The 23,469-nt window shown below is 47.4% G+C and overlaps 1 protein-coding gene across 1 annotated transcript in view; it reads left to right on the forward strand.

Moving 5' to 3' along the window:
• Positions 1-23,469, forward strand: part of LOC140204412 (uncharacterized) — an 83,623-nt gene that overhangs the window by 15,764 nt on the left and 44,390 nt on the right. Inside the window, exon 4 of the mRNA XM_072271133.1 lies at positions 20,801-21,057. Coding sequence (XP_072127234.1) covers positions 20,801-21,057 — 257 coding nt within the window. The remainder of the gene's footprint in view (positions 1-20,800; positions 21,058-23,469) is intronic.

Genomic DNA, 23,469 nt, shown 5'->3' on the forward strand with positions numbered 1-23,469 from the left:
GTCTCCGCCGTTCCTTTGGGTTCGTCAGCTGCATGAAGGGGGTGGTGGGGGAAAGAGACTGCCGCATCAGCAGCAGCTTGCTCTCCGTATTTGACTGCCCTGGCTTGCGTAGACAGCTCGGATGCAATATTCATGTTCTCGCTCGACCACGGGGGGCCTCACGAGTGCTTGATGGTTGGAGTGTTCTCAGTGGGTCAAAGGTCCTGTTTTTGTGCTGCATGTCTGTGATTCCACCAGCTTATGGAGCTTGAAGGCTGTGTTGCAACTTTGGAAAAAAAAACACTGTTTTAGTGATGACTCTGTGCATTTCTGGTCATCGCACGCTGGAGAGGATGTGGTTGCGCTGTAGATGGTGCAGGGACGACTCATTAGGATGTTACCAGGATTGGAAGCCTTTACAAATGGGGAGCGATTGGATAGGCTGAACTTGTTTTCCCTGGCAACGCAGGAGGGACTCAGCAGGTCAGGCAGCACCTGGGGAAAAGAATAAGCAGTCGACCTTTCGGGCCTAGACCCTTCATCGGGTCTGAGAAGGGAGGGGAGCCAGAATACAAAGGTGGGGGGAGGGGAAAGGCGGCAAGCTGGACGCTGATTGGTGAATCCAAGTGGGCGGGAAAGGTCAAGGGCTGGAGAAGGAGGAATCTGATAGGAGAGGAGAGTGGACCATTGGAGACAGGAACAGAGGAGGGGACCCAGGGGAAAGTAATAGGCAGGTAAGATCAACTTAAAGGTCAGAGAGGAGAATAGAGTTCGGAGGGGGTGTAATTTGTTCACCAGAAGGAGAAACTGATATTCATACCAATCCCAGGAGCGAAGGAGACTGAGGGGAGACCTGATGTTGGAAGTTATGAGGGCATAAATAGGGTAGGGTCAAACTTTTTACCCCCATGATGGGTATTTAAACAAGAGGGCATGGGTTTCAGCTAAGAGGAAGGAGTTTTTGGGGGAGTTATGTTACAGAGTTGCTGATATCTGGGACTCACTACCAAATGAGCTGGTGGAATTGGATATAGTCACAACATTTAGGAAGCATTTAGACACTGTGCAAAAGTCTTGGGAACAGATATATAGCTGGGATGCCTGAGACTTTTGCACAATGCCGTATTTATTAACATGGAGCGGAGGGCAAGTTTGTAAATCTGGCGGGAGCAAAGGATGTTGGGAATGGCGAGGGTGGTGCGCCACAGGAGGGGTGTGGGACAGGTGGCAGAGAAGGAGCGCCAGGGGCGGGTGCAGACACAAGGTCATTTGATTCCAAAAAATTAGTTTATTGGTCATTACAGAAAGTCTCTCTGGTGCTTCCCACTCCCATCCCTCTCCCTTCCCCTTTTCCCGACCATGATTCCCCTCTCCCTGCCCCCTTCCCACTGTCAGTCCACAATAGAGACCCAGATCAGAATCAGGTTTATCATCACTTACATATGTCATGAAATTTGCTTTCTTTTGTGGCAGCAGTACAGTGCAACACATAAAATTACTACAGTACTGTGCAAAAGTCTTGGACACCCTATATGTATGTGCCTAAAATTTTTGCACAGTTCTGTAAACAGGCAAAGAATAGAAGGATATGGAATTGTTGTAGACGACCAAAAAGTTGGAAATAGACAGTGATCTGAAGGGCCTGTCACTGTGTGTACCGACCCACGTTGGGTGTAGCTGGTAAAGCTGCTACCTCATGGCTCCACAACCAGTACCTCTAGTGCTGTCTATGTGGAGTTTGCACGTTCTGCCTGAGACCGTGTGGGTTTCCGCAGGTGCATCGGTTTCCTCTCGCATCCCAAACATGGCGGGTTGGTGGGTTAATTGGCTGCTGTGAATTGTGTGGGTGAGGGGTAGATTCTGCGAGGAGCTGATCAGAGCGTGCAGAAGATGAAACAGAGCTGCTGCAGGTTCAGAATTTAGAATCGGTTTATTACTACTGAAGTATGTAGTGAAATTTGTTTTGTGGTAGCAGTACAGAGCAGTATATAAAAATTGACAAGTTACAGCAAGAAATATTTTTTTTTAAAGTGCACAAAGAGATCAGAATAATGAGGGGACGTTCATGGACCGTTCAGAAATCTGAGTCCAGAGAGGAAGAAGCTGTTCCTAAAACTTTGAGTGTATCCTCAGGCTCCTGTACCTCTTCCCTGATGGTAGAAATGAGACGAGCGTGTGTTTTGGATGGTGAGGGTCCTTAGATTAGATTATGAGGGCACTCAGTCCTCGTTTATTGTCATTTAGAAATGTATGCATTAAAAAATGATACAACGTTCCTCCAGAGTGATATCACAAGAAAACACAGGACAAACCAAGACTAAAACTGACAAAACCACATAATTATGACATATAGTTACAACAGTGCAAAGCAATACCATAATTTGATAAAGAGCAGACCATGGGCACGGTAAAAAAAGTCTCAAAGTCCCGATAGCCCCAACATCTCACGCAGACAGCAGAAGGGAGAAACTCTTCCTGCAATGAATCTCCAAACGCCGCCAACTTGCTGATGCAGCACCATTGGAAACACCCGACCGCAGCGGACTGTGAGTCCGTCCAAAAACTTCGAGCCTCTGACCAGCCCCTCCGACACAGCCTCTCCGAACACCATCCTCTGCCGAATGCTTCAACTCCGCCCTGTCCGCCGAGCAACAAGCAAAGCCGAGGGACTCGGGGCCTTCCCCTCTGGAGATTCTGGATCACGCAGCAGCAGCGAAGCAGGCATTTCAGAAGTTTCACCAGATGTTCCTCTGTGCTCTCACGTCCATCTCCATCAAATCAGGATTGTGCATGGCACCCTACTTAACAGATAATAGACATCACCACCGGAGTGGCCGCTGCGAGCTGTGTCACGCCACCATCTTCTCCTCCCTTATTTATGAATGGTGGCTTCCTGAGGCATCAAGTTGGGTGGTTGACGATCATCATGGACTCAATGGGCCGAACGGCCTCTTTGTGTCTTGTGTAGCTCTGACTCCAAGGGGTCAGGGTCGAGGAGGAGACTCTTTCGTCCCCACCACTCTCCCCATGTAAGAGGGCATTCAGCCTGAGTGGATTTGCCCCTGATTGGGGTCCGTCCCTTCGGCGCTGTTGGACGAGGAGGTCCTAGAGGGGGAGCTGAGTTTGCAGCTCTCTATCTAAGAGGGAGAGATCGCCAAGCTACTTGACGGCCGGGGAAATCTCCCAGCGACGGTTCTGTTATTCCCAAGCTGGGGAGAGAGCCGGCGGGACTGGGACAGACTGAGCTGGAGGACGCCTCCAGTTCGGGACCTGTGATGGGATAGCCCGTGTTGTAGGAGGGCGCCACCCCGTGGTCCTGGGAAATGGTGCTAGCCCTCCTGTCCGCTGGCATTCGGAGGCAATATTCCAGGCCGGTGTCCCTCGAACGCATCTCCCTGTTCGGCCACGTGAGCCGTGCAGCTGCAGGAGCAGGTTAGATGCTTGGGATCCTGTGGCCGGGGACCTAGCTCCCGGCACCTTAAAAGATCCCCACAGAGGTCAACCTGGAACTCTCCCTCTTGTATCCTGTGACCTCTTCCGCCAGCAAGGAGGAGAAGAAAGGCCATGGGAACGCGCCACCATCTAACCCCACCCACTCAACAGATTTCCCCTCCACACTCCTGATATGTCAACATTCCTTCTCTGTCTCCAAACCTCCCTCCCCAACAGCATCTTCACCAGATGGCCTGCAGTAGCTCAGGAAGTCAGCTCACCCTGTCCACCCCCTCATCTTCTCAAGGACAGTCAGGATCGGCGATGAATGGTGTCCTACGTTCCAAAAGGCAAATGGCCAATAACACAAGGGAGTTGGCCAGTGCATTAATAAGTGAGTTGCTACAGCCAAGGTCCTGCACTGATGATTGTACTTTGGATTTTCTGCAATGGTATTGTTTCATTCTTGTCATGTGCACTGAGATGCAGTGAAAAGCTGGTCTTGCATACTCTCCACGCAATCAGACACAGTGCACTGAGGTAGAAGGTGAAACAATAATAATGCAGAATAAAGTGTAACAGCTGAGGAGAAAGTGCAGCACAGGTAAATGTTTGAGTACAAGATCTTAACGAGGTACTGTAGATTGTGAGGCTGAGTCCATCATATTGTACAAGAAGTCCGTTCATGAGTCTGATGACAGGGATAGAAGCTGTTCTTGGGCCTGGGGTATGTGCTTTCAGGGTTTTTATCTTTTGGCCTTGAGAGAGAAGAAAGAATGTCCGGGGTGTGTCGTCCTTGATTATGCTCAAAGGTTCATTTTATTGGCAAAGTACGCATGTACAATACAACTCTGATGTTCGTCTTCTCCAGATAGCCATGAAATACAGAAAGACCATGGAGGTTGTTGAAAGGGTCTGTCTACCCCTCCTCTCCTCCACTGGCATGAAAAAGAGAAAGAGAAAAAAACAAAATTTACAAAATCCCAAACCACCCCTCCCTTCCCTCGCAGGAAAGGACAGTGACAATAGCATCAAATCCTAGACTTCCTCCCACACATCAGTGGTGGGGAAGATGCTGGAGTCAATTATAAAAGATGAAATAGCGGCACATTTGGATAGCAGTAACAGGATTGGTCTGAGTCAGCATGGATTTACGAAGGGGAAGTCATGCTTGACTAATCTTCTGGAATTTTTTGAGAATGTAACTATGAAAATGGACAAAGGAGAGCCAGTGGATGTAGTGTACCTGGACTTTCAGAAAGCTTTTGATAAGGTCCCACATAGGAGATTAGTGGGCAAAATTAGAGCACATGGTATTGGGGGTAGGGTACTGACATGGATAGAAAATTGGTTGGCAGACAGGAAACAAAGAGTAGGGATTAACAGGTCCCTTTCAGAATGGCAGGTGGTGACTAGTGGGGTACCGCAAGGCTCAGTGCTGGGACCACAGCTGTTTACAATATACATTAATGATTTAGATGAAGGGATTAAAAGTAACATTAGCAAATTTGCAGATGACACAAAGCTGGGTGGCAGTGTGAAAGGTGCGGAGGATGTTATGATAATTCAGGACGACTTGGACAGGTTGGGTGAGTGGGCAGATGCATGACAGATGCAGTTTAATGTGGATAAATGTGAGGTTGTCCACTTTGGTGGCAAGAACAGGAAGGCAGATTACTATCTGAATGGTGTCAAATTAGGAAAAGGAAGATCTAGGTGTCCTTGTTCATCAGTCACTGAAAGTTAGCATGCAGGTACAGCAGACAGTGAAGAAAGCTAATGGCACGTTGGCCTTCATAACAAGGGGAGTTGAGTATAGGAGCAAAGAGGTCCTTCTTCAGTTGTACAGAGCCCTGGTGAGACCACACCTGGAGTATTGTGTACAGTTCTGGTCTCCAAATTTGAGGAAGGACATTCTAGCTATTGAGGGAGTGCAGTGTAGGTTCATGAGGTTAATTCCCGGGATGGCGGGACTGTCATATGTTGAAAGATTGGAGCGACTGGGGTTCTATACACTGGAATTTAGAAGGATGAGAGGGGATCTGATTGAAACTTATAAGATTATTAAGGGATTGGACATGCTAGAGGCAGGAAACATGTTCCCGCTGATGGGTGAGTCCAGAACCAGAGGCCACAATTTGAGAATAAGGGGTAGGCCATTTAGAACGGAGTTGAGGAAAAACTTTTTCACCCAGAGAGTTGTGGATCTGTGGAATGCTCTGCCTCAGAAGGCAGTGGAGACCAATTCTCTGGATACTTTCAAGAAAGAGTTAGATAGATAGATAGAGCTCTTAATGATAGCGGAGTCAAGGGATATGGGGATAAGGCAGGAAAGGGGTACTGATTGTGGATGATCATCCATGATCACAGTGAATGGTTGTGCTGGCTCGAAGGGTCGAATGGCCTACTCCTGCTCCTATTGTCTATTGTTATATAAAAACCAACAGATCGTTCACCCGAAAAAACACCAACAAGAACAGACCCTGAATCCCCAACCCCTCACTCTCACAAAAACTAACATTCCGGCCACAAGAAGGAAAACACCGAAAAGCTGAAGGAAATGTGAAGTACAGTCCAACGCTGGCCACTTTACTGAGATGGCGGGAAGTATTGACGGAGTCCATAGACGAGAGGCTGGTTCCCGTGATGTGCTGAGCTGTGTCCATGGCGCTCTGCTGTTTCTTTCAGTCTTAGTGTGCAATGAATATTCACAAACTCGGCATTTCTCTCCGCTACCACAGCTGAGTGTCGTAGGATGTGGTCTGCGTGGGGAAAGTCCTTTACTATAAGGGAAAGAAGCTGTGGGCATGATCATATCCCACAGTTCTCCTGAAATAAAGGCATGAGTGAGAGGTTTGAAGGTGTCAGAGTATAGATATTCACTGTCCACGGGGGAGGGGGGGGGCTTAGTTTTTGCCAAGCTCAGCTTTCTGACCCAGCAGCTGACACTTGCAGAGATTAATGAGTTGTTCCTAAGTAGGTTAGATTTCCAACCAATATTCTTTGTTCAGCTTCTTGTCGTGAACAGGAGCCAGTCTTCTGTCCTTAATGTAAGGGGCAAGCAGTGAGCATTCTGAAGTTAGTGACGGCTTTGCAAACAAACAGCACAATCTATAGAACACAGGATGCTGGCCCACAGCATGGAGCTGGTTTGTTTTTTTTTAAAGTGGCCTCTTTTAAACCAGACGCTGCCTAAGTTATTTAGTTCAAAGAAGCACGCAGACTAGATTGATATTTTCACTTAGCTCATCAAGTAGCTGATCTGTTAATCGTTGAAAGAGTTGCGTGTTCAGAGATTCTGCTTGATAACTTTAATCATGGGTAGAAGGGAACTCTATCCCCAGATGCTTTTTAAACCATCTGTGTGAAAATGTTTCTGGAAAAAAAATATCACATACGTGTGAAGTCACCCAAGTGGCAAAAAAACACAGTGTAAATGTTAGAGAGCAGTTAGGCTTGTTAGGAATGGTCAAGGAACAACAAGAAGAATGATGGAAAACGGGGTGACTGGAATCCATTCCTTTGCCTTTGACTTCTGCAATTTGTTCATCTTCAACTCATTGGTATATCTTTTTAGCTTGTAGGAATTGTACCTGTGGTTTGGAACTCCTTTGTGCTTTAGCTATCTTTTATAAGGTAGAAAACCCCTGTGAGTTTTGAATATGCTTTAAGAGTTTTGTCCAGATTTAAATGTGTAGCATTAAAAATAAACTGTGTTTAAGCTACTTCGTTAGCTGGAAGTAGCTTTCTCTTGGTGGGGGGGGGGGCGGCGGGGAAAGCGCCATTCAAACATGCATAATGGAAATTAAACTCGCCGTGGATGATAAACAGGGAAGTGATCGAGCCTTTGAAGAGTAGGTAGCTACAGTATTACCTCGTTTTAGTAAGAGTACCCGTACCCAACTGTACTGGGTAGGGTTTAAGATTTTCATTTGAGTTTACAACTTCATGGACAGCTTCACATGAGAGGCTGAGGAGTGCTGGAAGGAAGCTCTGGTGCTGAATGGTAACCTTGCAAAGCAGGTGACTCCTTAGAGGCCATTCAGCCCACTGAGCCTGTTCCACCATTCCTTTAGATCATGGCTGAAATGTATCCAACTCCATCTTCTCTATGTGGTTTGACCAGCCCCTTGGACAATGATCTCTCTGCCTCAATTTCGATGTGCTTGCCTGGACCCATCCCTGTCCCAGGCAGCTCTTGGAAAGGCTGTTCCTCTGTGCTGCTCTGTGTTCATATGTACCACCCCAACCCCTTCCCTGATATGAAGGACCATGTTAGGACCTTTGGCGCATTTTGCATGAAAGTGCGGTCAGAACAACCTATCCATAAACCCAGATGGTTGTGGTGTTGGAAGGGATTGTCAAAGGATTCACTTACAAAATTAACCCCTTCAAAGCCAGGAAGGAATCGTTCTACAGGATTGTAAATCATAGGAACGTGCCAATGGCCCATGCAATACTGATGTTTTGGATCTGAGTGAAGGATCTTGACCAAAATGCCAACTAGTTTCCTCCCCAGACGCTGACTAACCCATTCAAATCCTTCAGCATCTTGTCTCTTGCTCCTTCTGTTCCTTTGCCTCTGCAATCTCTTGTCTCTTGGAGATGCTATAATCCAGATCTGGCTCAGGGGCCACGATTGGGATGTCCTTGCGTTTGGGTTCTGGTCGTGCCAAGTATCTGCTGCTGTGTCCTGAAGCTCCAGAGGCTACGCTGTCCACACCAAAGCACATGACTTCATTTCCTCTCTGCCACATCCCTGTACAATGTCAAAGCTGAAGCCTCTGCTTGGCAGAGGAGATGAGAGGAAGCCAGAGAGAGGGGGTTGATACGAAGAGCCCAGAGTACGAAAGGGGAAGGAAGTGATGTTGTAACTTGACGCAGCACGGGATTTGTACAGATGCATTGAGAAAGTGCCTGAGCCCCCAATGAGAAGTTGCAACATTACTCCAACTACATCTGTTTGGTCACAGAGCACCAATAACATAGGCAAAAAACACAAGGAAACATTCAACAAGTCGACTGTGGAAGGAGAAACATTTAATGTTTCAGCTGAAGGACCCTGAAAGCCGGTCGATTTTAATTTTGCAGGGAGCATGGGGAAGGAATGGATGGGACAGAGGGAATCCCTCTGATAAGGTTACCTAGGAGATAAGTAGGTGAAGCATGATGGGATCACTGCAATGATGAAATTGGTCTTGTGCCGCAGAGCGCAGGAGCAACTAGAACGCTTCTGCTGCCCGTCTATGGGTTTGGGTGAGGATGCTTTGAATGTGACCCTTCATGCGTATCTGACAGTTTCCCTGTCTCTGCTTTCCGCCTCAAACTCTCAAAGACTCTCTGTAGCAAAGGAAGACTCTATAGGCATTGCTTAAGAACAGAGCAAATCCTTCAGCCAGAGGGTGGTGAATTCATTGCCACAGGTGCCTGTGGAGGCCAAGCCATCGGGTGCATTTAAGACAGATCGGTAGGCTCTTGATTGATGGGAGAATAAGGTTGGGGAGAAACCTCAGCCATGATGGAATGGTGAAGGAGTCTCAATGGGCCAACTGGGCTAATTCTTCTCCTGTTTCTTGTGGTGTTGAGGATGTGGTTGCACTGGGAGATGCAGAGGCGCTTCAACAGGGCAGCGTTGGAGGCGGCCCAACTCCGTTATGAGGAGAGACTAGAGATGCTGGGTTTGTTTTCCCTGGAGCAGGGACCTGACGGGAGTGCAGAACTGTGCGTGGCATTGACGGTTAGGAAGGGCTTTACTTTGGCAGAGGGTACCTGTTAGCAAAGGCCAAAGGTTAAGGGTGGGAATAGGACATTTAGAGGGGATTTGAGAAAAGATTTTCCACCTAAGGGAGTGGTTGGGACCCGAACCCTAAAGCCTGCATTTTTTTCGGTCTTCCTCTCCCTCTTGCTGGCTGCTGTCAGAGGAGTCTTGGGATCCACATTGCAAGGATTGATCGGAGAGGCTGTGGACCCGTTACTGGGGGGGGGGGGGGGGGGGGCTTTGATGTTCATGTATGTGTACCTGGATTCTGGTTACTTCTTGTCCCTGTTTCTGAGCGGTTTGATCGGGGGTGATCGATGTGCTCTGAGGTGCTTCAGTGAAGAATGCTTTGCCCCCGCGGCCTGCAGCGGACTGGTGGTGCGACGCTGAACTGAGCTAACCTGAATGCTGCTGGACTCCTCAAGTCAAGTCTAGTCGCTTTTTACTGTCATTTCGACCGTAAACTGCTGGTACAGTACACAGTAAAAACGAAACAACATTCCTCCAGGACCCTGGTGCTACATGACACAACACAAAACTACACTAGACTAAGTGGAACAACACAAGGCTACACTAGACTATGTAAAACAACATAAAAATGGCACTAGACTACAGACCTACACAGGACTACATAAAATGCACAAAACAGTGCAGGGCAGTACAATAAATAACAAACAAGACAATAGGCACAGTCGAGGACAAATTACAATATAATGATGTAGATGTCAGTCTAGACTCTGGGTAGTAAAGAGTCTGATGGCTTGGGGGAAGAAACTGTTGCACAGTCTGGTCGTGAGAGCCTGAATGCTTCGGTGCCTTTTGCCAGATGGCAGGAGGGAGAAGAGTTTGTATGAGGGGTGCGTGGGGTCCTTCACAATGCTGTTGGCTTCGCGGGTGCAGCGTGGGGTGTAAATGTCTGTAATGGCGAGAAGGGAGACCCCGATGGTCTTCTCAGCTGACCTCACTATCCGCTGCTTTGACATTTGATACTCTATGTATTGTCCACTTGCATTTTGCCATTTGTGCAATTTGTTCTTTTATTTTGCGCGTTGGGTGTTTGATATCTTCTCGAACAAGTTCCATGGTGTATCTTTGTTTTGTGGGCTGCCTGCAGGAGGACCAATCTCAGAACTGTACTCTGTGTACATACTTTGATAATAAATGTACTTTGAATCATTAATTGAACGCTTGAAGTGCTAAGGTGCAGAAAGTTTCGGACTGACAGCAAGGATGTGTGATTACTTCTCTGTGGTTAGAATGGCTATGTTGGGCCGAAGGGCCTGTTTCCTTGGCGTTTGGCTGTATGAGAGGGGCGTGCAGAAAGGCTGCAGAAGGATTGGTCAGATGAAGCTGAGGGAAAAACTCAGTGAGATCCAGGGGGTGGGGCAAGATGGTTGCAACTTGGGTGGTGATGAAGCCTGTGAGGCGGGGTGGAGGTTACAGGTTACGGGGACGGTGGGACTAGAAGGGCTGAAAGCCATGGATGAGGGCGGGAGGAGGATGAGGCAGAGTGCCCGACTAGGCAGGTTGTTGGTGCAGACACTGAGTTAGTGGAGATCTCTGAGCAGCCTCCCGCTCTTCCTTCAGGCTCTCGCAAAGCGACAAGAGTGGACAGCGAGAATGGACAGTCGACAGTGGACCCCGAGGCCACAGTTTAAGAATAAGGAGTAGACAATTTAGAACGGAGTTGAGGAAAATCTTTTTCACACAGAGGGGTCTGGTTCTGTGGAATGCTCTGCCTCAGAAGGCAGTGGAGGCCAATTCTCTAGATTCTTTCAAAAAAGAGTTAGATAGAGCTCTTAATGATAGCGGAGTGAAGGGATATAGGGAGAAGGCAGGAAAAGGGTTCTGATTGTGGATGATCAGCCATGATCACCGTGAATGGTGGTGCTGGCTTGAAGGGCTGAATGGCCTACTCCTGCACCTATTGTCTATGGTCTATTGAGATTCCCTGTGAACATTGCCAATACTGTATCTCGGTACGCAGAGATATGGAAGAGCCAGGCAGATGCCGGCCTGGATTGGCACTGGTGCGGGCTGCGTGTTCCAGGCACGAGGGTGCAGCGTTGGTGGCTGCTTTGTTGTGGACACAGGAGCACGGAGGGTGATGGGACGCACTGCGGTAAAGATAAACTCAATGGGCCAGTTGGCCCAGTTCCGCTCCTATGGCTTGTGGGGTGGCAGGGTGGAGACACGTCTAGACAAATGACAAATACTTTATTTTATTGTCACCAAACAATTGATGCTACAGCATACAATCATCACAGCGATATTTGATTCTGCGCTTCGCACTCCCTGGATTACAAATTGATAGTAAATATTAAAAATTTAAATTATAAATCATAAATAGAAAATAGAAAAGGGAAAGTAAGGTAGTGCAAAAAAACCAAGAGGCAGGTCCGGATATTTAGAGGGTACGGCCCAGATCCAGGTCAGGATCTGTTCAGCAGTCTTATCACAGTTGGAAAGAAGCTGTTCCCAAATCTGGCCGTACGAGTCTTCAAGCTCCTGAGCCTTCTCCCGGAGGGAAGAGGGACGAAAAGTGTGTTGGCTGGGTGGGTCGTGTCCTTGATTATCCTGGCAGCACTGCTCTGACAGCGTGCGGTGTAAAGTGAGTCCAAGGACAGAAGATTAATTTGTGTGATGTGCTGCGCCGTGTTCACAATCTTCTGCAGCTTCTTCTGGTCTTGGACAGGACAACTTCCATATCAGGTTGTGATGCACCCTAGAAGAATGCTTTCTACAGTGCATCTATAAAAATTAGTGAGGGTTTTAGGGGACAGGCCAAATTTCTTTAGTTTTCTCAGGAAGTAAAGGCGCTGGTGGGCCTTCTTGGCAGTGAACTCTGCTTGGTTGGACCAAGTCAGGTCATTTGTGATATTGACCCCAAGGAACTGAAGCGGGAGGTCACGGTGTCAGAAGTGGTGTCGTGTTGGGCGGAGGAAACGGATGAGGTCCTTCGTGACTGCTTTGAATCGGTGGACTGGTTAGTATTCAAGGGCTCGGCAGCTAACCTCGATGAGTATGCCTCAGCTGTCACGGACTTTATTTGGAAATGCACGGAGGACTGTGTGTCTTGCAAGACGACCTGGGTATTCCCTAACCGGAAACCTTGGATGGATTATGAGGTCAAGGCCCTCTTAAAGGCTAGAGCTGTGGCTTTTAGGTCAGGGATACCAGTTGCTACACGGAATCCAGGCGTCAACTCCGGAAAGCCATTAAGAGTGCCAAGGGGCAATATCGAGCCAAGTTGGAAGCCCAGGCTAACCAGAGGGATGCCAGTAGACTATGGCAGGGTCTAAATGAGATCACTGGGCGCCAAGAAAAGGCTGGGAATATCAATAACTGTGGCACTTCTCTTCCTGACGAACTTAACGTATTCTATGCAAGATTCGAACAGAAGAGGAGTGTCCTGCTTCCTCTGGATGAACTGGACCTGGTGGCATTGACATTCATCACCACCAAGGAGGACATTAGAAGGGCCTTCCTGAAGATAAATCCAAGGAAGGCGACGGGCCCAGATGGCATCCCAGGACGGGTTCTCCGGGCCGATGCAAGCAAGCTAGCTGGAGTGTTTGCTGACATCTTCAAAGCAGGTGTCAGTGTCAGGCGCTCCTTCCCTCCGCTAGCCTGCAGGTCACCCTTGGGCAAGGTGTAGCACCTGCTTAGCCCCCCGATCAGGGCCATGGGAGCAGGAGGTGGACGGTCGTACGAGCAGCCAGTGCAGATCATGAATCCTGGTTATGTGACCACTGATGCCAGACAGACAATCTCTGAAGAGGATTGATAATGGCTGGGGTCACCCATCTTGTAAAGACACTGCCCAGAAGGCGGAAATGGCAAACCACTTCTGCAGAAAAATTTGCCGAGAACAATCATGGTCATGGAAAGACCATAATCACCCACATCATACATGACACAGCACTTAACAAGTGGACAATGGCATATGGTCTTGTAGGTACAAGCAGAAGAAAGACACACCAGTATTTTTAATCCTTTGGAAGGTTAAGGTTGTTTTGCTCATCTCCAAAGAATCTAACAAGCTTCTACAGATGTACTATTATTAACAGTATGCTGGCAAATTTCATTGTGGTTTGGTATGACATTTTGAAGACACAGGGATATTAGAAACCGCAGAGATAATGGGCTCTGCCTAACACATCACAGGCACATCCCTCCCCATAAACCATTCGGTTCTTGGGCCACCCTACCCAACTCTAATCACTAGTTCAGTACGTGTGTTGGTTATCCGTCATTTCCGATGATGTTTGTCAGCTGCACGGAGAAAAACCTGTGTGGGGGGAGTTTTGTAGTGTAAAGACCATTGCACTGGGGCAGTTCCACTCTCTCTGGGCTTCAACATCTTAGTCCAATGGTACGAAAAATTGTCTAGACTGGAGACTTCCTTAGCTGCAATTTATATCCATGACTCCTCCTGTGCCTAGTCATGCCCTCCGCTCTCCACAAACCGTTGTAACACCGGCCTCTTGGCCCGTTCGGTCTTGTAGTTGATCTCATCCTCCCAGTCTGGCAGAAGTGGTTTCGCGTGCTGGGGTAGGCACAACCCTATCTTACTGGAGGTCGGAAGTTCCCGGCTACCCTCACCTGGTTTAACCTGCCTGTCCAGGGTGTGGCCACTGTTGCAGGCAGTTACGTGGAGCCGGAGGTGAGAGCTGGGTGGCAGGTGGGGACCAAAGGTGAGTGAGCTGCCCCTGGGCGGAGCGTGACAAGCCCACCACCACCAGAGGTGCTACCCCTCCCTGGAGACCCCATACATCCCAGTATAGAAACACAATGGCCACTTTGTACTACAATGAGCTTTTATGTGTTCTTTCTTGTAAAACATGTGTATAATTGATTCCTTAGGGCTGTTATAGCCAGAGGTAGTAATGAGGACAAGGCCCCACTACCTATTAAATGCTCCCAATGGTGTGCATCTCAAATAGCCTCTGGCAACCAAGTCCCGCTCTTGGCCTTCACGAGTGGCTTAGCTACTAAGTCTGGCTGAACCATTTCTACTGACAGAAGAAGAGGCAAAGATAGGTTGCTGGCCCCTTAAAAGAAGTCACTTTTGCTCCCACTTTGTCACAATGGTTCTCTCAAGTGATGCTATGTCTTAGTTTGGAGAAAATTAGAAGTCGAATCTTTAAACCTATGTTTGATTTTGAGAAAAGTTGGGGTTCATTTGCTCGTTATTATCATTTGAGTTAATTGATAGATTTCCTTCACGATCTAATTGTAAATTTTTGGTACTGTACATTTCTTTTGCTGGCGGTTTGATGTTTATCTTTAGAAGCTTTTGTGTGAAACATGGCTCCAGGGTTGAACACCTAATGGGGTTTTTATCTCACTTTTTGTTACTCAGTAGGATTTTTTTTCTTTTTTTTTCATCACCAAAAATTTTTTCAATCTTTATAATAATGTTTTTTTTTTTCTTGAGACATTGTGAGTGTTGTTTACTTCGATGTACTCTTGTAAATTTTGGATAATAATGAAAAGATTTGAAAAGAAAGAAAGAAGTCACTTTGGGCAAATGGGGCTCGTCGGCCAAGGTTGGCAGCTCATTTAGGAGAAGGAAAACTCCAATCTCAAACCTCCGGCGCCTTGCGGCTACACCCACTCATGGGGGAGGCTTGGCGAGAAAGCCCTGAGGGGAAAATCTGGAGCTGGGGTCCCTAAGGCAGTCCTATGTTGAGTTCAATGCTGACCAGCAACTCCTGCGACACCACTTGCGCCAAACTGTGTTGGTCTCTGCCGTTCCTTTGAATTCATCAGCTGCGTGGAAAGGGGGAGCCAGCTACATGGGCAACGGCTCACTCTCCACATCATACAGCCCAGACTTGTGTAGGCAGCTCAGATGCAACACCCATGGTTGACCCTGATCAACAGAAGGTCTACATGTGTACAATTTATGTTTTTTCAAGTGAATCTTATGCCTGTGATGCGTAGCAAGTGATATTTTCTGTTGCATATGACAGTAAACTCAACTTTGACTCCTCCCTCCACTACTTAACCCATCACAAACCCCTTATGGTGACCCTGGACTCGATCAAGAGCCCAACCCTTCCCAACACATTGTGCCTGAGATAATCTCACACAACCTCTCCGAGCAACTGATCCATCTAACTAAAGATTTAATTACTGTCCCGATAGTCATAGAGTGATAGAAAAGTACAGCACAGAAGCTGGCCCTTCAGCCCATCTATTCCGTGCAGGACCATTTAAGCTGTCTACTCCCATCCACCTACACCAGGTCCATAGCCCTCCCATTCATGTACCTGTCCAAACCTCTATTAAACATTGAAATCAATGTCGCATATACCACTTGGGCTGGCAATTCATTCTCACCACCCTCTGAGTGAAGAAGCTTGCCCTTCATGCTCCCCTTAAACTTCTTACCTTTCACCCTTAACCCAACTTAATTGGGAAAAAGCTTGCTTGCATGTATTCTATCTGTACCCCTCATAGTCGTGTACACCTCAGACAAATCCTGCGTTCCAAAGAATGAAGTCCTAACCTATTCAATCTTTCCTCATAACTCAGGTCCTCCAGACCTGGCAACATCCTTGTAAATTTTCTCTGTACTCTTTCAACCTCATTTACATATTTCTGGTGGGTAGGTGACCAAAACTGGACTGATAAAAGGTCTCGGCCCAAAACCTCCAGTATTTCCCTCCGTAGATGCTGCCTGACCTGCTTTACTTTCCCCTTCTTCCTCCCTGGCCCAAGCAGCCGCTCCACTCATTTTCCTCTGCACATTTCACAGTAGCAGATAACTTCTCCTGGGTCAGGAGGCATCCGAGGACGAGTTCCAGGGCTCCCAGTGCTTCCGACGCAGGGCTGAGAACTTCTGCGGGAACTCGGGCCATGCAGAGACTCCCTGTGCATTGACGGTGCGTCTCCCGGTACCCGGCACGCTGTCTGGGCTGAAAGTTTACGGCACAGCCAGCCCAATGCCCGAGAATGGAAAACCAAAGTGACACAACTGCTGGTAATCTGAAATCGAAACAGCAGGTGCTGATATCTCTCAGCAACTCAGGCAGTGTCTGTGGAGAGAGAAACTTGGGGCCAGAGGCATGATAGAGGGGTGTCCATTTAGAACAGGGATGAGGAGGAATTTCTTTAGCCAGAGAGTGGTGAATCTGTGGAATTTGTTGCCACAGGCAGCTGTGGAGGCCAAGTCTCTTTGCATATTTAAGGCATAGGTTGATAGATTCTTGATTAGTCAGGGCATGAAGGGATACGGGGAGAAGGCAGGAGATTGGGGCTGAGAGGGAAAGTAGACCAGATGTGATGAAATGGCAGAGCAGACTCGATGGGCCAAATGGCCTAATTCTGCTCCTGTATCTGATGGTCTTACAAACATGAACTCTTCACAGATGCTACCTGACCAGAATCAGAATTGGGTTTTTTATCGCTGATGTATGTCGTGAAATTTGTGTTGTGGCAGCAGTGCAAAATATTTTTTAAAAAGTTACTCTGTTACAATAAAAAAAATACATAAATAGTGCGGAACTGGAATAGTGTTCATGGACCATCCAGAAATCTGATGGTGGAGGGGAAGGAGCTGTTCCTAAAATGTTGTGTGTATCTTCAGCAATGTTCCCTCTGATTTTTAGTAGTCAGTGTGCACTGAAATCTTAAGTTGTGCAATTTTTTTTCCTGTGACAAGAGTATGTGCACACTGAATTCACACATGGCACAGTTTATGTAGGTTTACAAAATATTTGACATAAATCTGCACAAAAAACATACATATTTAAGTCACTCAGCTATTTTTTCTCTCTCCTGTCTTTGGCATTTACCCATTCTTTGTAAACTCTATCTAGACTAATAGAACTTCCATCCCATTGATAGCTTTTGATTCTCATTAACATATCCAAATGACATTCACCTAAACGGTTTCTCAGCTTGTTTTTGAGTTGATTCATCAGGCTAAAACCTCACTCACAGTCCGCACTAGACGCAAGAAAGGTTCCCCCAATGTCCATCAACTGTGCAAGGTCGCAAAGCTGTTCATTTTGAAGTACAAATGCCACCATTTGAGCAAAGTTTGAAATCAGTTTGGATTTAATTTTTTCTTGCACAGAAAATTTGAAATCATTAAACTATTACAGTATTTTTCAGCTAGAAAATCATGATATTTTAGACATAAGGCATTAACTTGTTCATCGCCAAATGTGAAGTCACAATCTGCAATTGTAGAGAAATCAAAAGCTGACCATTCTTGTACCTCGTCTTCAGGAAACCTTTGTTCTAAATGAACACGAAGACTATTTATAAAAGTCAACAGCGAACTTGTATCTACTGTGACGCTTTCTTCACGCTGTTGGCTTAGCAAAACTTTAACTTTGTCACTCCACGAAACATTGTCTCCCAGATACTGCTTGCTTATCTTGTTAATTTTGCCTCGTGCAAAATGAAGTGTATCAATTGGTGTCAGGCCACTCTTTTGCAGAGTCTTGCACAGTGCAGCCAGCTCATCAAAGACATCACTTAAAACCTGTCAAGCTACTTTGTATGTGATGTTTATCAATTTCTTGTGACAGTATTTAGCCACAGGTTCATTTGACTGATCTTTTTCAGTAAGAACTTAGTAAGCTATCTACAAGACTTGAAACAGATCTTTGTAAACTTTACGATATGAACACTGTCCGCCAAAGATGGCTGCTGCCGTGATGCAGCTGTACAAACTGGACCAGGGAAGGTGGGGTGACGTGCATTGTGGTATTTGAAAAACTGACTAACTGGTTAACAGAAACATTTTAGCTAAAAGATTATTTTCAATAAGTATAATTATTAAATACATTATTTTAGGTAACTAACCTTTTGAGCGCACATTAATTTCCTTTGTGCGCTGGTTGAAAAATGTGTGCACACGCGCACACGCACAGCTTAGAGGGAACGTAGGAGACTCTTTGGGCTCCTGTACCTCTTCCCTGATGGGTAGGCATGAGAAGAGGGCACGTCCTGGGTGGTGAGGATCCTTAGTGATGGATGCCTTTTATGGTGGGAGGGCTGTGCCCGTGATGGAGTTAGCTGAGTCTAGAGCCCCTGCGGCCCCTTTCGATCCTGTGCATTGAAGCCCCTGTGCCGGGGGAGATGCAACCAGCCTGAATCCTCTCCACTGCTTTTAAAAAAAACTGCTACAGTCTGTAGGGTGTATCCATCATCTTAAATTTCTATATTTTGGGTTGTACCTTTGCCCAGGCCTGGCAAGTAGTTCCTCCCTCTGTAATTGGCCCTGCCCTTTCCCAGTATTTTCCTAATACAGTATTCCTACCTGTCTCTCTCTCTTTAACTCCTTATAGGGCTAAGCAAGTATCTTTAGATGTGTGGTACATTTTACCCATTTTTTTTAAAAATAGAGAAGTGCCCAAGTTATTTCCACACAGAAGTGACGCCTCGCACTGTAATCCTTTTCCATTTTCAATCTTTTTATTAGTTTTATAAAAATAAACATGATAATGGTACAAAGTTATTGGGAATACATTGTTATAATTAGCAAACAACAGGAATTCTGCAGATGCTGGAAATTCAAGCAACGCACATCAAAGTTACTGGTGAACGCAGCAGGCCAGGCAGCATCTCTAGGAAGAGGTACAGTCGACGTTTCAGGCCGAGATCCTTCGTCAGGACTAACTGAAGGAAGAGTGAGTAAGGGATTTGAAAGTGGGAGGGGGAGGGGGAGATCTGAAATGATAGGAGAAGACAGGAGGGGGAGGGATGGAGCCAAGAGCTGGACAGGTGTTTGGCAAAGGGGATACGAGAGGATCATGGGACAGGAGGTCCGGGAAGAAAGACAAGGCGGGGGGGGGGACCCAGAGGATGGGCAAGAGGTATATTCAGAGGGACAGAGGGAGAAAAAGGAGAGCGAGAGAAAGAATGCGCATATAAAAATAAGTAACAGATGGGGTACGAGGGGGAGGTGGGGCATTAGCGGAAGTTCGAGAAGTCAATGTTCATGCCATCAGGTTGGAGGCTACCCAGACGGAATATAAGGTGTTGTTCCTCCAACCTGAGTGTGGCTTCATCTTTACAGTAGAGGCAGCCGTGGATGGACATGTCAGAATGGGAATGGGATGTGGAATTAAAATGCATGGCCACTGGGAGATCCTGCTTTCTCTGGCGAACAGAGCGTAGGTGTTTAGCAAAGCGGTCTCCCAGTCTGCGTCGGGTCTCGCCAATATATAAAAGGCCATATCAGGAACACCGGATGCAGTATATCACCCCAGCCAACTCACAGGTGAAGTGTCGCCTCACCTGGAGGACTGTCTGGGGCCCTGAATGGTGGTGAGGAAGGAAGTGTAAGGGCATGTGTCACACTTGTTCCGCTTACACGGATAAGTGCCAGGAGGGAGATCAGTGGGGAGGGATGGGGGGGGGGAACGAATGGACAAGGGAGTCGCGTAGGGAACGATCCCTGCGGAAAGCAGGGGGGGGGAGGGAAAAATGTGCTTAGTGGTGGGATCCAGTTGGAGGTGGCGGAAGTTAACGAGAATAATATGTTGGACCCAGAGGCTGGTGGGGTGGTAGGTGAGGATCTGGGGAACCCTATTCCTAGTGGGATGGCGGGAGGATGGAGTGAGAGCAGATGTGCGTGAAATGGGGGAGATGCGTTTGAGAGCAGAGTTGATAGTGGAGGAAGGGAAGCCCCTTTCTTTAAAAAAGGAGGACATCTCCCTCATCCTGGAATGAAAAGCCTCATCCTGAGAGCAGATACGGCGGAGACGGAGGAATTGTGAGAAGGGGATAGCATTTTTGCAAGAGACAGGGTGAGAAGAGGAATAGTCCAGATAGCTGTGAGAGTCAGGTTGGACCCGGAGGGTGGTGGGGTGGTGGGTGAGCCTCCAACCTGATGGCATGAACATTGACTTCTCTAACTTCTGCTAGTGCCCCACCTCCCCCTCGTACCCCATCCGTTATTTATTTTTATACACACTTTCTTTCTCTCACTCTCCTTTTTCTCCCTCTGTCCCTCTGACTATACCCCTTGCCCATCCTCTGGGTTCCCCCCCGCTTTTCCTTCTCCCTGGGCCTCCTGTCCCATGATCCTCTCATATCCCCTTTGCCAATCACCTGTCCAGCCCTTGGCTCCATCCCTCCCCCTCCTGTCTTCTCCTATCATTTTGGATCTCCCTCTCCCCCACCCACTTTCAAATCTCTTACTAACTCTTCCTTCAGTTAGTCCTGACGAAGGGTCTCGGCCTGAAACGTCGACTGTACCTCTTCCTAGAGATGCTGCCTAGCCTGCTGCGTTCACCAGCAACTTTGATGTGTTTTGTTATAATTAGCATAAGTGATTATAAAGCCAGTTGACACTTAAATGATAAAACTCCCAATCCTATAGGATACAAATGAACAATATACAAGAAAGAAAAATATCTAAAAAAAAAATCATGAAAAAGGAAAAAAAAATATAACCCCCTTCCAAAAAAAACTAATCTAAACAAAATTAATCAACTAAACCAAAAAAAAAGACATGGGCTGTTTTGGAACATCGTTTAAAAAAAAGAGAAAGGAGAAAACCTTAGTGTTGACGACTCCGTTCCTCTCAACCAATATTACAAAGAGATTAAATAAGTTTGGAAAGGCACACTGTTTTCCTTTCGGAACCTTTTCTCTCCCCAGGCGAAGCTGCAGCGGGGAGACTGCTCCCTTGAATTCTCGTCCGCCTCCGACGTCGCCGGGCTGTTGAAGCAATTCTTCCGGGAGCTGCCGGAGCCCATCGTCCCGGCCGGATTCCGTGGGCCGCTGTGCCAGGCGCAGCAACTGCCGGCGGAAGATGAGCAGAGTGCAGTCACCCTCCTGCTAACCTGCCTGATGCCTGTGGCTAATGTGGCCACCATGAAGTATTTCCTCTCCTTCCTCCAGAACGTCGCGGGCAGGTAGGAGACCTTTCGTCGAACTAGGCTGCACCTTGTGGTCTTTGCACTGCAGTAGGGGTGGGCTGCAGGACATCAACCTAGGCTGGGTAATCCCTGCCTCCAAGGATATGGTTGCGTAGCCGTGGAAACACAGGCATCCATTGGCCAAAAATAAATCCTGTTTGGTCTAAGCCAGAAATCCATGTGTTCAAGGCCCAGTCCATTGACTTGATTGTATGCTTGGTGCTGATATCCCTCAAGGAGAGCTTTAGTGTGGCCAGAGACATAAAACTGGGAGCTCCATTGTCTTGTGAGATTACTAGGAAAGTCCCATCACTCTGTTGGGGTCTTCACAACTCAGAAAGTTGGGGGGGGGTGGTGAAACTTGGAGATGGGTGGACACGTATAGAAGTGTCACACGCAAAATGCTGGAGGAACTCAGCAGACCTCGCAGCATCTATGGAATTAACAGTTGACATTCAGGGCCAAGACCCATCTTCAGGGCTGAAATGAAAAGAGGAAGACACCAGAATAAAAAGGTGGGGGGGGGGAAGGGATGGAGGATGCTAGAAGGTGATAGGTGAAAGGTCAAGGGCTGGAGAAGAAGGAATCTGATAGGAGAGGAGAGTGGACTGAAGGAGGAAGGGAGGTGATAGGCAGGTGCTACTACTACTACGTCAACTCAGGCCTAGGGGGCTGACATCAGGCACGATGACAGACTCTCCACTTCTCCCTCTCCCTCATCAGTGTGTTCAGTTCATCTACATTAGCCTCGCCGCTGTCTTCTAGGAGCATGTTGACCATAGTCTTGGGAGGGCGCCCAGGGTTCATCCTCCCGTGCTTGGGCTCCCATATGATGACTAGGCTGGCAGGTAGCTCGGGGTGGCGTAGACAGTGCCCCGCTAGTTGCAGTCTTCTTGCCTCAATTTTAGTGGTGAGCATCGGTAGGTGGTTATAGAGTTCGAAGTTCATCATGTGCTGTTGGCAACTGACGTCAACGGCCACCTGGAGCATTCGTGTATAGCAACCATCTAGAGACTTTCACATCGTCTTGGTGAGCGTCCACGTCTCGCATCCGTACGTGAGAATGGACTCTATGACTGCCATGAAAATCCTCTTTTTTAAGCCCTCTGGTCAGGTTCGACTTCCAGATTTCCTTCATGTCGTTCATAGCTCTCCAAGCCAGCGCCTTCCGTATCTTTATGTCCTTCTCTGAACTCATCATTCTTGACCCAAGGTACTTGTAGTCAAAGACTACACCTAAACTCTAAAAAGACGGAGTACATGGTGTTTAACTGTGACAAAGGTACTCTCAAGACTGTAGAGAATGATACCATTAAGAAAGTCTTTGACTACAAGTACCTCGGGTCAAGAATAATGATAGGCAGGTGAGAAAGAGGTAAAAGGCCAGAGTGGGGAATAGAAGAAGAGGGAAGGGAAAGGGAATTTTTTTTAAGCCAGGAGGAGAACTCTAAATTCATGCTATTAGGTTGGAGGGCTACCCGGATGGAATATAAGGTGTTGCATTTCCTCCCTTTGGGGCAGGAGAGGGTGGCCTCTTGGCACAAGAGGAGGCCATGGACTGACATGTCAGAACAGAAATGGGAATCAGAATTTAAATGTTTTTCCAATGTAGAACGGGCCACATCAGGAGCAGCAGACCCAATAAACGACCCCAACAGATTCGCAGCTGAAGAGCTGCCTTACCTGGAAGGACTGTTTAGGGCTCCCCCCCACCTTTTTATTCTGGTGTCTGTTTGATTTTTTGAAAGTATCCAGAGACTTGGCCTCCACAGCCTTCTGGGGCAGAGCATTCCACATATCCACCACTCTCTGGGTGAAAAAGTTTTTCCTCAACTCCGTTCTAAACGGCCTACCCCTAATTCTTAAACTGTGGCCTCTGGTTCTGGACTCACTCATCAGCAGGAACATGCTTCCTGCCTCCAGCGTGTCCAATCCCTTAATAATCTTATATGTTTCAATAAGATCCCCTCTCAGCCTTCTAAATTTCAGAGTATACAAGCCCAGTCGCTCCAATCTTTCGACATATGACAGCCCTGCCATCCCAGGAATTAACTTCATGAACCTACACTGCACTCCCTCAATAGCAAGAATTACACCCCCTTTGGTAGAGGCGTATCTCCACACCCAACTGATGGGATTGTTCAATGACAAACAAGAGAAAACTTGCAGATGCTGGAAATCCAACCATCACACACAAAGTGCTGGAGGAACTTGGCAGGCCAGGCAGCAACTAGGAAAAAGAGTGCAGGTGACGTTTCAGTCCTGCTGAAGGGTACTCTTTTCCATGGGTGCTGCCTGGATTGCTTAATGAGTTGGCTTGGACCCATGGCCCAAGTGGCCTCTTCCAATGGCATGAAGACCTAGAATTACTAAATGTTCTGTAGGATTTGTAAGTGTGGCTGGCTGTGT

This window comes from Mobula birostris, chromosome 10 (genome assembly GCF_030028105.1).
Source record: "Mobula birostris isolate sMobBir1 chromosome 10, sMobBir1.hap1, whole genome shotgun sequence".
Taxonomy (NCBI): Eukaryota; Metazoa; Chordata; class Chondrichthyes; order Myliobatiformes; family Myliobatidae; genus Mobula; species Mobula birostris.